Genomic DNA, 15,376 nt, shown 5'->3' on the forward strand with positions numbered 1-15,376 from the left:
CTTCTAGAAGTTTTAGTTTTAGCTCTCACATTTAGGTCTGTGATCTATTTTTACTTAATTATTGTGTATGGTGTGAGGTAAGGGTGGAGGTTCATTTATTTTCATATGCATGTCCAGTTCGTTCAACACCATTTGTTAAAAACAATATCCTTTCCCCATTAAATTACCTTGGCACCTTTGTCAAAAACAAATTGGCTAAAATTTGACTTGTGGGTAGGATCGAGGAAGCACACTTCACCCTCTTTCCCCTGCTGAGTACAGCTGTAAGACCTAGGCAGAGTGCAGGGAACAGCTATTCGGGGATACTGAAAAAACTATCAATAGGCTATCAGGAAAGAACAACAAAATTGGAAGTACCACTGAACCCACAGTGAGTTTACCACTTTTCCTCCAATTTTCCTGCCACATGGCCTCTGACACAGCATAGCAGAGCAGGATAACTAAAGTCCCAGATTGCTGCCTGGAGCACCCAAAAGGGAAACCCCAGGGAAGTGGAAAGTACCAAGGGTGGAGGACATGGAGAGGGAGGAGCTCTGGAAAGCCAACCCATAGTGTTTATTATGAACTCTGAGGCTCCCCTCTGAGCTGCACAAGTTTGAATGTATTCCTAATTAGCATGCCAAAGAATCTGAGAACTGAACAAAAGGATAGAGCACTACCCAGTCCCCAGACTGGCCACTCCACTCGGTGATGCACATATACAGAAAATATCTGAGTGACTCAGCAAAGGCTTTGACGGGGAAAGTGACATTGGAACCACAACCCACGGAAGGTAGTTTGGAACATGTGACCTAAATTTACCTGAGTTGATTGCCTCCCTGCTAAAACAAAAATATCAACATTCTCCATAGGATTTAAACAAGATTAGGAATCTCATAATATTCAAAATGTTCAGGGTGTAATAAAAAATTATTTGGCATATGAAGAACCAGGGAAATAGTCATTGATACAAAAAAAGACAAAGTATGACTTTATATAGATAACATAAAAATTAATTAGAATATAGAAAAAGTAAAATTGGTAAAATCAAGAGCTGGTTCTTTGAAAATACTGATAAAAATAGATAATAAAAAGAGAAAACACAAATGCACAACAAAAAGAGAGAGAGGTTTCTATCCACCTGTACAGATATTTTAAAATTATGTTAACTACAACTGTATGCCAATACTTTTGAAAATCTACACGAAATGGATAGTTTTCAAGGAAAATACAAATTACCAAAATTTACTTATGAGGATGTATGTGTTAATCTATATAGGCTATGTCATGCTATGATGGTTACTCCCAACCCTTGTGACCACATGTCCACTGCAGGTCAGTGGTGGCTCTGCTTCATGTTGACTTTACTCCAGAATCCAAGTTGATAGAAAAGCCTCTAGCTAGGACATTGCCAGTCACATAGCCAAGCCTACATCACGAGAAGGAAATATAATCCTTTTCCAGGGAAGGGCATTGAACATATATGAGCAACAAAACAGTTTATCTTACAGTTGAAAACTGAATCTAACCATAACCATGAAATAAACTGAAAGGATTGTCAGAGATCTACACCCCTTTCCACACAAAAAAGAAATTCTAGACCCAGAAGCTCTTATGAGTGAATTCTAACAGCCCTTCAAGAAACAAACCACCCCCTCTATGTTATTTAAAATATTCTAGGGTATAGAAAAAGACAGATTCCCAATCATTTCACGATTTCATGAAGCCAGCATAATAACCATGATGCCAAAACCTGATAGAAAGCACACACAAAAAAAAATCAACATTTTCCAATGTGTTTTCACTGAACAGTAGTCCTTTACAATGCTCCAGAAAATAAGTTATTTTGCCATATATTGAGGAGATGCTGCATAAAATTGCCTCCCAATGGAAGGCCCCAATATATAATAGTGTAGTCCTACAGAATACTATTTTGCTTTATTTAATCCAAAATTTTCTAAATTTATTTGACTGTAGATACCCCCCACCCACAATTTTCTTAATCCCCATGGAATACCTTTCTGGAAATACTGTTATGAACCAATCGCAAACATGAATATCAATGCAGAGATCCTAAATAAAATGTTAGTAAATTAAGTCAAGCAGTATTTTAAAAATACACCATAAACAAGTAGAGTTTATTTTAAGAATGTAAAGAAAAATGGTTAAACATAAATAGATTTACTAATATAATTAATTTCATCAGTAGTTTAAGGGAAAAAAACCATTTGATTTTCTTAATGGGTACCAGAAAGACATTTGAAAGACTCAACATACATTCTTAATAAAAGCACTTAGTAAAATAGTAATGCAGTGAAAAATTCCATAGCCTAATAAAGATAATTTAAGGTCAAAAGTCTAGAAGCCTATAGCAGTAGGAAAAGGACAAAGGTACTCATCATCACTGCTGTTATTTACCATTTTACTCCAAGTTCTAGCCAGTGTAGAAAGATAAGAAAAAGAAATAAACTATCAATATTAGAAAGTAACAGAGAACATTGTTATTATATGTAGATTATAATATCTACCTAGAAAGCAGAAGTGTTCAATTGAAAAACTATTTGAAGTATAATAATAAGAGCATTTAGTAAGGTATCTGGTTACAATATATAAACAAATTCATAGATTTCCTGTATACTAGCAATGGCAAATTAGTACATATACTGATAAAAAATAACCATTCAAATAATGGCAGAAGTTATAAATTATCTAGGAATAAACAGAAAATGGCTAAAGTTAGAACTATAAAGGTACTGATGGACATAAACTAAGGATTAAAATAATGGAATGACATATTCTGGGGCAAATATTGTAAAGACATTCATTCCTGTCATACATCTATGTCAGTAAATTAATGCAATTTCAATCAAAATCCTAACCCTACCTTAGGGGAAACTTCACCCATTTATTCTCAAGTTCTAATATACTGCATGAGAATAGCAAAGACAATTTTGAAGGGACAAAAGATAATAAAAACATACTACAGAGTTACCATAGCTAAAACAATGTAGTATTAGGACAAGAATAGAAAAATAGATTAATGAACTAAAAAACAAAGTCCAAAAACATATCCATGTATATATACAATTTAATATTTGAAAGAGGTAAATTCCAATCATTAAAGAAAGACTATTCTATGGATGGTACAGGGACAAATAGCCATTTGGGAAAAATAGATGTCATCCCTATCTCCACATCCTATACGTAAGTCAGTTCCTAAGGGAACCCCAAATCCATTATAGAAAATCATAGGAAAACTGTTTTTCAGTTTTCAGGTAGAGTAGGCCTATCTAAACCTAAAACTATTGCCACAAAACATTAAGAAAACATACTATACAAGAAAGATAACATTTTTATACCATGTATAAAAATCAAAAGGTATAAAATGTTATCCAATGGAAATTAAGTCTTCCTCACATCTTGTCCTCTAGCTACCCAGTTCCTCAACTCTGAGACAAAGACTATTTCCATTTTCTTGTGGACAACAGATTCAATCACCTAAATATTAGACACTTCTGTATTAACAACCATAAGAAAGTTGAAAAAGTCAGAAAAACCTGAAAAGAAATTTATAACATGTAATGAATAAAGAACTAACTTCCATATATAAGGAAATCATACTAATAAATAAAAATGTCAGTACTCTTTTATTAGGACTACTTTCAGCTGCAAGCATCAGAAAACCAATAACCAAAGATATACACATTTAAAAATATTGATATATTATTCACCTCTCATATTTGCAAAGACTTAAAAGATGACAATAATACCCAGTGTAGACCTTATCATACACTGTTCATGGGCATTCAGTAAAATGTTTCCAAAGTGCAATATGATCAATTATATCAAAATTTTAAATGTGTGTATTCTTTGATTCGTAAGTTGTACTTCTAGGATTTTGACTTGAGGACATAATTGGTTAAATATACAAAGATATATATGCATTGTAGAATTGCTTTATGACAGCAAAAAAGTGCACATAACCTAATGAGGATTGATTAAATAATGTATTGTATGTCCATACAGTGAAATACTGTTGTATCATTTAAGAGACTTTCAACTATAGGTGGAAAAAACAGCATACACTAAAATGGAATTTATTATCTCATATAACAAGGCATCTTAACATAGGGTGGTTCCAGGGTCGTTAAATTTGTAGTTCAGTGACATCATCAGGGACCCAGTGTTCTTCTATCTTCACTCTGCCATCTTCAGTATGTCAACTAACTCTCCTCCTGACCACATTCAACAAATATGTACAGGCACTAATTAACCATGGAGATATAATGATTAGCAAAAACAGACATATCCCCTGCCTTCATGTATTTATAGAAAATATACTGTATGTGAGAAAGGTAACAGCACACTGGGTAGTGGTTGATTGCCTAAAGGTCCTAAAGATGTTTAAAATAGGGCTCGTGGGAGAGAGTGGACAACCAGAGCTTATAATCAGAGAATTCCAGAGGCTTTATAAATTTGGTAATGCTTCAGGACAGGGCCATGTGCATATTTTACTGAACTGAAATAAGAATCAAGGTCATTGGATTAAAGTAGGACAAGAAAACAATCATTCCAGCATTTATTGATTACTCAAGTACATATCTATGCTAGAGATTGGAGAGATGCTGGTAAACAAGATGAGTAAGGTTCCTACTTTTCTAGGACTCATAGTTGGAGAGGCAGGCAGGGGCCAGATCATGCTGAGTCTTGTGGCCATGTTAAGAAATGTAAGGTTTATTTGGATTTTGTTCTAAATGTGATGAGAAACCATCTTTTAAGCAGGAGAATGACTTGATCTATGTTGTGAAAAGATCACTCTTGCTGTTATGGTGAGAATGTATCATGGGGTAGGAACAAGAAGTAGAGAGACTGGTTAGGGAAATAATGAAGTAGTTCAGGTAAGAGTTGATAGTGGCCTGGACAAAGGTAAATGGCAGGCAGATATATTTTGAAAATAGAGTTGACAGTGCTTGATGATGGATTTGATATGTATGAGAGGTGAGAGAAAGTGAGAAATTAAGTATAACTCCTAAATTTCTGCATTGAGCAAGGTGGTGGATGGTAGTATCATTTATAGTGTTGAGTAAGACTGGAGTGGTTGGAGGACAGTTTGACAGATATTGATTTCAGTATTGGATTTGTTGAGTGTGAGGCATTTGTGGTTGTGCTTAGCAGGCAAGTTGGCTGTATTGGTATAATGCTCAGAAAGTTGGGCTAGAGTCCTTCATTTGAGAATCAGCAATGCAAAGACAGTAACTGAAGTCACAGGAGTAGGTAAGTTTAAGAAAAGGAGAGGATGGAGAGAGAAGAGAATTGGGTCTCCAATAAAATTGAGAACACCAACTTCTTGAGAGGCTGGGTGAAGGCAGAAATTATTCCACCAATGCTGTTGGCAAAGGTCACTCATGACTTTCTACTTCCTAAAAGCCTGTGGATACATTTTAGTTCTTATCTTTCTGAACCCACTGCTATATTGTGATACTGCCTTTCACTCCTTTCTGTAAAACTGTACTCTCCACAATTTCATTATCTCTTTTTAAGTCTTCTTTCCCTTTTCTGTATGCCCTAAATTTTGTTGTTACCCAGGGAAGACTAAAGATTAAGACTCTACGTTGAGCTGTCAGCAATGACTTCTGGAGCCATGTCTTCCCTAGGATCAGGAAGCTGCTTGCAGATTTTGGAAGATACTGGCTCCAGAACTTGATGAAGGTGAGGGAGTAATCCATGCAGCTATCTCAGGAAAAATAATTCCATAGAGAGGGAACAGCAAGTACAAAGGCCCTGAGGTGAGAATGTGCTTCCTGTGGAATTAATTTCTAAGGGTTCTTATGCAGGTCATTGGAAGGACTTTGGGTTTTAAGCTGAGTAACACAGATAACCACTGGAGAATTATGAGACAATTGCTTATAACCCATGTTTTATCAGGCTCCCTCTGGTGGCTATATGGAGAATAGACTGCAGATGGTGAAGGGGAGGAGACAATAAAGTGGCAGCAATAACTCAGCTTAGTGATAGTGGCCAGCACTAGTGTGTCAGCACTGAAAATGGTGAAAAGCTGTCAGCTTCTGGTTATACTTTTAAGGCAGAGCAGTATAATTTCCCAGTAGATCATATGTAGACTATGAAAGAGAAGAGTCAAGGATAACTCCACGGTGTTTTTTTTTTTTTTTTATCAGGAGTATATGGAAGGACAAAGTTGCCACTTACTGAGGAGGAGAAGGCTATGAGAGGAACAGATTTGGGGAGAAAGATTAGGAGGCTGATTTGGAACATGTTAAATTTGTGATGCCTGATACACATTCAAATGGAGATGTCAGGTTGGCAGTTGGTTATAAGGTCTGGAGTCCATGGGAAAGAGACAAGTTGGAGATACAAATTCAAGACTCATTGGCTTATAAATGGTATTTACAGCCATGGGGCTGCATGAAGTTACCAAGGGAAGTAATATAAATGAAGAAAATATTATCAAGCTCTGGGGAGCAGTTTAAGGAGAAGGGAGTGATAAACTATATCAAATACTGTTACATTATTGGTTTCTCCTTTCTTCTTTCCTCCCTCCCTTCCATCCACTCTAACTATAAAAGTGATAAAGCTTCACAGAACTTAGCTTACCTATGTCCAGACTCAGAATCGAACATCTTTCCCTTTTTTACTCTCCCCCAAATATGTACTATCAACCCTGGGGGAATGTGCTGAACTATTGTGTTCTAATCTGGGCCCCACACTCCAAGTGATCATGACACAAAAAGCATGCCATAGTAGGATTTGAAAAAGCTGAGGCAATTTAGCCTGGAAAAAAAGAAGACTTTACAAGGAAGACAATAGTTGTAATCAGCTACCTGGTGACAGAATTGAGATCTTTGATTAAAAATTTCAATGATGAAGATTTAGGCTTGACAGAACCAACTTTTCTCAAAGTGGCATGGGCTGGCCAGGAAGTAGTGAGGTCTCAGTGACTTTTGATATGATGGTCATGTAACTTTCAAAAATCATATTATTTTTCTGACTTTGAGATACTAGTGAATACCATTTTGCATAATATATATCATATCTTATTGATATCCTTGGTAATGGTTGCTATGCTGTAGTGACAGGTTCTGCAAATAGCTACAACACACACTTGGAATCTCACAGTCACATAATCAAACATTTTACTAAATACAAGCATATTTTCATTCACATACAGCTAAATAAAGCATTTTTCACATTTCATTACAGTGCACAACAAAGTGAGGAAAATTATACAGTACATTTTATCCTGGAATATGAGACAATCTAATCCAACATGCAGTTGTGGTCTTTGTTACAAGTTAGTTTATCTTTTCTTTACCTATGTAGTAAAATAGCTTCTAAAGCTTTATCCTTAGTATTATATTAACACCTGATTTTTTCACACTTATTTTCTAAAACCCACTTATTGCAGTGACAACAGTACTGAATTCTACTAAAATGATTTTTAAAGTTTCTAGAACTTGTTTAAGCAATTAAGCTCAGCCACCTCTGGTTCTATGGTGAGTATTTTTAAACCTGCCTAAAAGATGCCAGGAATGGGAAAAGTGTACATATAATGTATTTTAGTCAAGAAAACTGTAGAGAAGTTTTGTTTCCTTTTTTGAACTCACAAGAATCCAGTCAGCTCTCACTTATCCACTGGATAATTTGGCTTTTAGAATCTTCTAAACCTAAGTAAGTACAGTAGTTGATGAAATTTTGTGTTAGCCCAATTTTACATCTTTGATTTGCCTTCTACAACCACAAAGTCGGCAATTTAATTACCCACCCAAGTCGGGTCATGTGAAATGAGTATGGAGATGATCGGTTCCCTTGCAGTTGCTGCTGTGAGTTGGTCCAGGTGGTTGCTTATCCAACTTGGGCTGTAGGTGGCAGAATAGTCTTCCATAATTTTCATTATTTGGCTTCTTTATTCTGGCTGAAGCAAATTCCCAAACTTTCAGATTCAGTCACAGTCACACTGAAGTTCAATACTACATTTCAAAGCAACTTGCCATTCCTAGGCTTTCCTATCACAATGGATATGAGAGACCTGACTCTAATCAGAATAGTTTTCTTATTGTGAAAAGTATGGCTTTTGCCTAGCTGAACTGGCTGCAATCCAAAAAGTAATTTAAAACATCACTTCTGCTCAAGAAGATAATGGAAACTTCAAGCCAGCCATCCCAATTTTCTCTTGTAGTTAGCTGTTTGTTCACCTGAGAATTAAGAGCTGACTCTCTAGGGTAGACAGGAACTCAGTATAGGTATATGGCAGACAGGTGGCCAACGTCATTGTGGAGTCAGCATTTTATCCCCATCTCACTCCCCATTGCTATATTTGGTTCTTTTCAGTAAAATGTCCACTGTGTTTCAGTGATAGGAACACTTATAGCCCACACAGTTCTAATGTGTTTTCATTTGTGCAACTATTCACTTGTTTAAAGCCCTCTTGTCAATAATACCTGAATGGGCTTTACCTTTGATTCCTTCTCAGGTTCCCTCAGGATTATAGCTGAGTTATAATCAATAAGAAAAACATATCCTAACATGTAGAGAACATTTATTGTACAGTCATATCTCTTCCAAAGTAAACACATTAATAATCGTTTATTCATCTGACAGAAGGATGATGCAGTGAAAAGGAAAGAACTAGGAGTCAGGAGTCCTTGACCTTGGCCAAGTGAGTCTCCTGGCTCTTAGTTTACTATTCTGTAAGAAGGGAACAAAAACCTCATAGGCCTGTTATGATGATCAAACAAGTAGCTAAGTAACTATAACTTGTTTTTAAGGGTTACAGCACTGCCTGTGCAGCAGGTATGATGAGTGAGTGTTTGCCTCAGGGCTCCTTTCAGAGGCAATCACTGTGATGTTGCCGACAGGTGCCTGAAGAAGCAGGCAGGCTGTTTACTTCCAATGCAGTGAAAGCTCAGGCATGATTAGAGGGGAAAAAGAGGGTATGATGTTTAGGTTGCAGTTTCTCTCTTCTCCTTATAGGGTAATTTGTATGGGACAATTTCTTTCACACAGCTGGTAATTCTATTACAAGGGTGTACATTTTCTCAAATGTGATAATAACTGTGTAGATAGCCTCCCTTTTCACAGTCACATAATTTTTACTCAAACACCAGGCCTTGATAGGGCCTTAGCAGATAGCTGGCCCATACCCCTCATTTTACAGGTGAGCTATTAGAAGCTAATTGGTACATTTTAACCAAACCCAGCATACACATTGGGATATTCTCACTGAATAACTTGATCTCATAGTCTTTTTTAGTTATGCTAATTGTTCCCAATGTGGTACTTCCCCCCCCTTTACATATTTCTTTCTGTTCATGACCTATGAATGAGCTGAAATACCAAGGAACAGTTGTCCTGTCTGTGGGTATGTTTTCCTGGGACCTAGCTTCCTGAGGCCCAGGCTTTTAACATGTGGTCCACAAAGGGCACATGGAGCAGCCACTGTCCAGCATGGGCCACAAAACTGTGCCTGGCCCAGCCCATGTCAACAATTTAGTCCCTCCGTCACAGCACCCAGGCTCCCCCATATACCCATACATGAGCCTGTCAGAGCCCCCAGGAGAAGGAGGCTCATTTGGTATCCAAATGGAAGTTGAGATCTCTTCAGCCATACAAGGATTCTATTTGTTTCGCTCATTTTTCAGTTCAGGTGGGAGAGCATGTTTTAGAAATAAAAGGGCTGACTAGCACAAACATCTCCTCTCTGATTTGACAACCTCTTCTGAAGAGTGAACCACATTTGGTACAAATCCACTCTTCACCCCTTCCCAGCCCTCCTGGATTGTAATCTCTCCCCTTTTAACCAGCTCATATATGTCTCTTGTCAGGTCTGTGAATGCTTTCTCCACATTAATGGCATCTCGGGCTGACGTTTCAATGTACTTCATGCCGTATGCAGCAGCCAGTTTCTCGGCCTCGTGGCGAGTCACTTGCCTCTGTGTATCCAGGTCACACTTGTGACCCACCAGAACAAATACAATTTGGTAGGGCTGAACGTGTACTTTGGTCTCTTCTAACCACTCATGGACATTCTGGAAGGACCTGCGGTTGGTTATGTCAAATAAGAGAAGACCACCTACTGAGTTCCTGTAGTAGGCGCGAGTGATGGATCTAAAACACAAGAAAGAAGTAAAGAATAAAGGCCGTGTCCAAACTCCTGCATGTCAATGAATTCAGTGTATTCTAGAGTTCCTAGTTAGTGACACAGTCCTTTAGTAAAAGTGATTTTCTTTTTTTTTAAACAAGGGAATACAAATGCCATTCCATAATAATAATGGCATGTGAATTTTCAACTGGGCAAAATTTTGACACAGTGTCTTCTAGAAATGCATGCTCATGGACTTTCAGACATTTTTCCTTTGATTCAGCACTGGAAAATAACCTTGAGTTCGATTGAGTTCTATTTCCTGCCTTCAGGCAGAACCACAACTAACTCTCCCATCCCCAAATCTGACAGAGACTCCCTTTCCTGTAAAATAGGATACCTAAGTCACAGGGTTATCATGAGGCAAAACGAAATAATGGATGTTAAAGTGTTCTGTAACATGGAGAGTTCATTACAAATGCTAGTAGTTGAAACAGGATTTTTTTAAAAACGAAAACAAATTTATGATACTTACAAAATATTTATAAGTATATATACATATCTTGCAATATATTCCATTTTTTCCATTTTTCATCATTAACATGTTTCTCTCTTTCCATTACTACTATTATTATTGTTATCAAACCGGGGTCCTCAATCTCTTCTGTGAGGAGAAACACAATTTTGGTTTTTATTTTCCAGGCCATGTGGGAATGCGAAAAAGTAGGATGGTGAAGAGTTCAAGGGCAAAGCACCTCTGAGGGTCAGCCCAACTTCCTGACACATCTCAGAGAGGCCAAATCAGGAGCCACCAGCTTGGCAAAAGTGCCTAATAGCTAAAGCTGTCCCTTAAAATAATATTTATCTAAATAATTATAATTAGAATATTTCTAAAATCTATTACACATTTGCTGTACTTCTTAAACAGAAGAATCTTCACATATTTTAACTTTTTGATTTGAAGAGCCTCATTATAAAATATACATTATGGCACTTTGTTTAGAGTGCATTAGAGCTTTTTAGAGGGTGTAGAACTATTTTCCTCTACAATCACTTGCTTTAGACTAGTGTGATTTTGGGGTCTATGTCTATTTTTAGGTTTTCTGTCTCCTTGGATGAAGAAGATAGACAATGAGGTACTCAACAGCTTAAGACTTAAGGGAAATGACCCAATGTTAACAGAACAAACATTGTCCAGGGGATCACAGTTCAAGCTAGATGATGGTAAGACAAAACCTTACAAATGAGTTTGAGCCTTCAGAACCAGGAAAATCATCTCTGGGTACTTAAAATGTTTACAATCCCCTTAAGAATGGTAGGTGTACCAGAAAATTAGACATGAACAAATGTTTTGATTTGTGAAGAGCTCGAGTCAAGAAATCAATAAGCAAGCTGTAGATCCCTATCAAAACTCTAGAATATATTATTACATTAATTGTATTTAGCAAAGAAAGTGAAGTCATTTCTAAGCATGACATAAGGCTACATAAAACTTAAAATTTCCCCTACATAAAAAAAAAATCTAATGTGAAAAGACAAATGACAAACTGGGAATAGATCTTACAACATATGTGACAGAAAGAAGTTAATATCAATCTGTAAAGAACTCTTATAAATACATATTGTCCAATAAATAATAAGCAGTGGATATGAACAGGCTGTTCAAACAGAAAGAAATTTCAACAAACATATAAAAGAAACCCTTCTTCACTTCTGAGAAATGCAGTCACAAGTTCAAAGAACCTGTAACAAGGATATTTGCCACAGTGTTGTTTGTGGAAGTGGGGAGTTGGAGACACTTAAGTTTGTAATTATCTCTTCCCTCTACCCCTCTTGAATTACCCAACCAGTATCTTCTATGCTCAATTAATGTTCAATAGATAAATTAACAAATGATCATAAACATGGACTATTGAGTACTCTTGATCTGGTACCTGCTGCTCTATTTGACTTTAGTTCAAACTGCTCTCTGCAAAGTTTTCTGTGTACACTCTGCTTTCTCTCACTTCTGTCTTTATACATGCTCTTTCCTATCTCTGGGCATTTCCTGTATTTGCTTGGGCAGTCATACTCATATGGTCTCATTTTCTCCAGTTAACCTTTCCTCCTCTGAGTTCATACATATAATTACAAATAATACATGCTACAAAAGAAAGGCAAAGGGTTGTAAGAGAAAATTAAACATATTCACTGATTACTCACTATGTGCCAAGTGTTACAGTAGGGAATGGGCATACAAATATGAATGAGACACTCTTGTGTCAATTGCTGATTATCTATTTCCCCCAACTATGCTAGCACAGAAATTCCTAGAGGGAAGGGGCTTTGTCTGTTTTGATTACATGGCATCCCCTTGTGTCAGTTTCCTCATGCTATTTCCCCAGAAACAAGCCCAGTATTTGGCACATAGTATATGATCACTGAATGTGTGCTGGTTGTAAGAAGGAATCAATCAATTCATCAGTATCTGACTGTTTCCTTTATGTTAGGACATATGTTAGCACATGTATGCATATAGATAGATATAGAAATAAATTAAAATACACATGTATTGATGTATCTCTATATCCTCTCTCTCTCTTTCTCTCTCTTTCTCTCTCATCTCCATCTCTGTCAGTTGTGTTAGGACGACCTGGGAACATTTTTGAAAGTATGTAACACTGAGATTGATGAATTACAGTGGTTAATTCCAGCTAGTTTCTTAGCCACTTTGGCTAACATATGTGTTATTGACCGGCCTTCTCTGCCAGGGCGCTTCTTTCCCTGCACTGAACTCTTGGTTAGCCAAAGGTGGGCTTCCGCAGAACCCCTCAGAGCCTTGGTGTGGCCCCCAGTGGACCGCGACTAGGACCAGGAAGTCCTTTCTCCCCAGTGGCTGCAAGCCCCAAAGACCCTCCCACTGCTCACGGGCCCAGGGTACGCTCCCACCTGAACCTCTCTTGACCCGCAGTATCCCAGATCTGGAGCTTGATGCGTTTTCCCGGCTCGATCTCCACCAAGCGAGAGAAAAAATCCACCCCCACGGTGGGGTCCGAAACCTGGGCAAAGCGACCCTCGGTGAAGCGGCGGATCAGGCAGGACTTGCCTACCGTGGAATCTCCTATGACAATGAGCCGGAACTGGTATAGCCAGATGGCCTCCATGGCCGCGGCTCGGCCGGTTTCCTTGGCTCCGGCCGGGGGCGGCGAGAGGGGGCGCCCCGCCGAGGCCTCGGAGAGCTTTGCTGGGACCGATCTAGCTGAGCCCCGGGCACATCGCTGGCCTGGGAGCCAGAAGTGAGGTAGGCCCAGGCACCGGGAGAACAGAGGGATGGATGCTGTGCTCGCAAAGGTGATGAAATGGCAGCAGCATCAGCACCACGCAGTCTGACTCATCACTGACAACGGGGTTACTGTAATCACCCGCGTAGACGCGACTCTCAGGCCGCCGCACTATCTGTAAGAGGAGCGCACACAAAAACGGCCATGACAACAGCGTTCATTTCCTAATTACCCCACCCACACTCTCTCTTCTTAATTTAAAATTTTCCCCGTTATTCAGATTGCAAATGTAATACCTTTTCATTGAAACTAGCGACATAATACAAAACTACACAAAAGGGTAGGTACATAATTATATATCCATCTATATGTGTTTCCATGCTCATATACATAAACATATGTGTGTGTATTTCCATATGCATTTATTGCTGTTTGTTTTTACAAAAGTTAAATCAAACTAGACTCTTACTCTGAAACTTACTTTTTCCAATTAACACAGCCTCAGGCCACGCACTCAGGCCTGTAATCCCAGCACTCTGGGAGGCCAAGGCCGGAGGATTGCTGGAGGTCAGGAGAAAAAAGGTGTCAAAGACATCTCTCCATTTCTAACTCATTGTCCTTTTGTTGCGATAATGCTGCTGTAAAGATTCTTTTTTAAAAACTTCAGAATATTATGGGGGTACAAACACTTTGTTGCATATTTTCCCTTTGCACTGCCCCAGTCAGAGATACAAGTGTGTCCATGCCCCAGACGGGCACACTGCACCCATTAGGTGTGAACATACTCATCCCCTCATCCCCCTTCCCATCTGCCCAACACCAGATGTATGTTATTACTATATGTACACTTAAGTGTTAATCAGTTAATACCAATTTGATGGTGAGTACGTGTGGTGCTTATTTTTCCATTCTTGGGATACTTCACTTAGTAGAATGGGTTCCAGCTCTATCCAGGAAAATACAAGAAGTGCTAGATCACCATTGTTTCTTATAGCTGAGTAGTACTCCATGGTATACATATACCAAATTTTATTAATCCACTCATGGATTGATGGACACGGGTTGTTTCCGTATGTTTGCACTTGTGAATTGTGCTGGTATAAACATTTGAGAGCAGATGTCTTTTTTATAGAATGTCTTTTGTTCTTTTGGGTAGATGCCCAGTAACGGGATTGCTGGATCAAATGGTAGATCTACTTGTACCTCTTTGAGGTATCTCCATATTGCTTTCCGCAGAGGTTGCACTAGTTTGCAGTCCTACCAGCAGTGTATGAGCGTTCCTATCTCTCCGTATCCACACTGACTTTTATTGTTTTGGGACTTTTTGATAAAGGCCATTCTCACTGGAGATAAGTGATATGTCCTTGTGGTTTTGATTAGCATTTCCCTGATGATTAGAGATGTTGAGCATTTTTTCCATATATTTGTTGGCCACGAGTCTATCTTCTTTTGTAAAGTTTTTGTTCATGTCCTTTCCCCACTTTTTAATGGTGTTGTTTGATTTCTTATTGCTGATTTTCCTGAGTCCTATATAGATTCTAGTTATCAGGCCTTTATCAGATGTGTAGCATGTGAATATTTTCTCCCATTCTGTAGGTTGTCTGTTTGCTCTAGTGATAGTTTCCTTGGCTGTGCAGAAGCTTGTTAATTTGATCATGTCCCTACAAGAAAAGAGACATAGACCAATGGATCAGAACACAGAACCCAGATATAAAACCATCCTCATATAGCCATCTGATCTTTGACAAAGCAGACAAAAACATACACTGTGGAAAAGAATCCCTATTCAATAAATGGTGCTGGAAAAATTGGATAGCCACATGTAGAAGACGGAAACAGGATCTGCACCTCTCACCTCTCACAAAAATAAACTCACAATGGATAAAGGACTTAAACCTAAGGCATGAAACCGTAACAATTCTAGAAGAACATGTTGGAAAAGCTATTATAGACATCAGCCTAGGGAAAGAATTTATGAAGAAGACCCCAAAAGCAATCATAGCAACAACAAAAATAAATAAATGGGACCTGTAACAAGGAT

General features: G+C 38.2%; 1 protein-coding gene across 1 annotated transcript; it reads right to left on the reverse strand.

Annotated features, from left to right (window-relative positions):
• Positions 1–7,113: 7,113 nt before the first annotated feature.
• Positions 7,114–13,519, reverse strand: RAB39B (RAB39B, member RAS oncogene family). The gene is made up of 2 exons (XM_045537515.1): positions 13,004–13,519; positions 7,114–10,101 (listed from the first exon to the last, which is right to left on the reverse strand). The coding sequence occupies exons 1-2, from the start codon at positions 13,216–13,218 to the stop codon at positions 9,675–9,677; spliced, it is 642 nt and encodes a 213-aa protein (XP_045393471.1). The 5' UTR covers positions 13,219–13,519; the 3' UTR covers positions 7,114–9,674.
• Positions 13,520–15,376: the final 1,857 nt, after the last annotated feature.

Source organism: Lemur catta, chromosome X (assembly GCF_020740605.2).
Source record: "Lemur catta isolate mLemCat1 chromosome X, mLemCat1.pri, whole genome shotgun sequence".
NCBI classification, from domain to species: Eukaryota; Metazoa; Chordata; class Mammalia; order Primates; family Lemuridae; genus Lemur; species Lemur catta.

What these genes read in the sequence shown, in the direction of transcription:
- RAB39B (XM_045537515.1), bottom strand. Translation starts at nt 13,218, where the DNA reads ATGGAGGCCATCTGGCTATACCAGTTCCGGCTCATTGTCATAGGAGAT. An exon ending in GCGGGTCAAGAGAGGTTCAG is followed by an intron (nt 10,102 to 13,003) that starts GTGGGAGCGTAC and finishes CTTGTGTTTTAG; the next exon opens with ATCCATCACTCGCGCCTACT.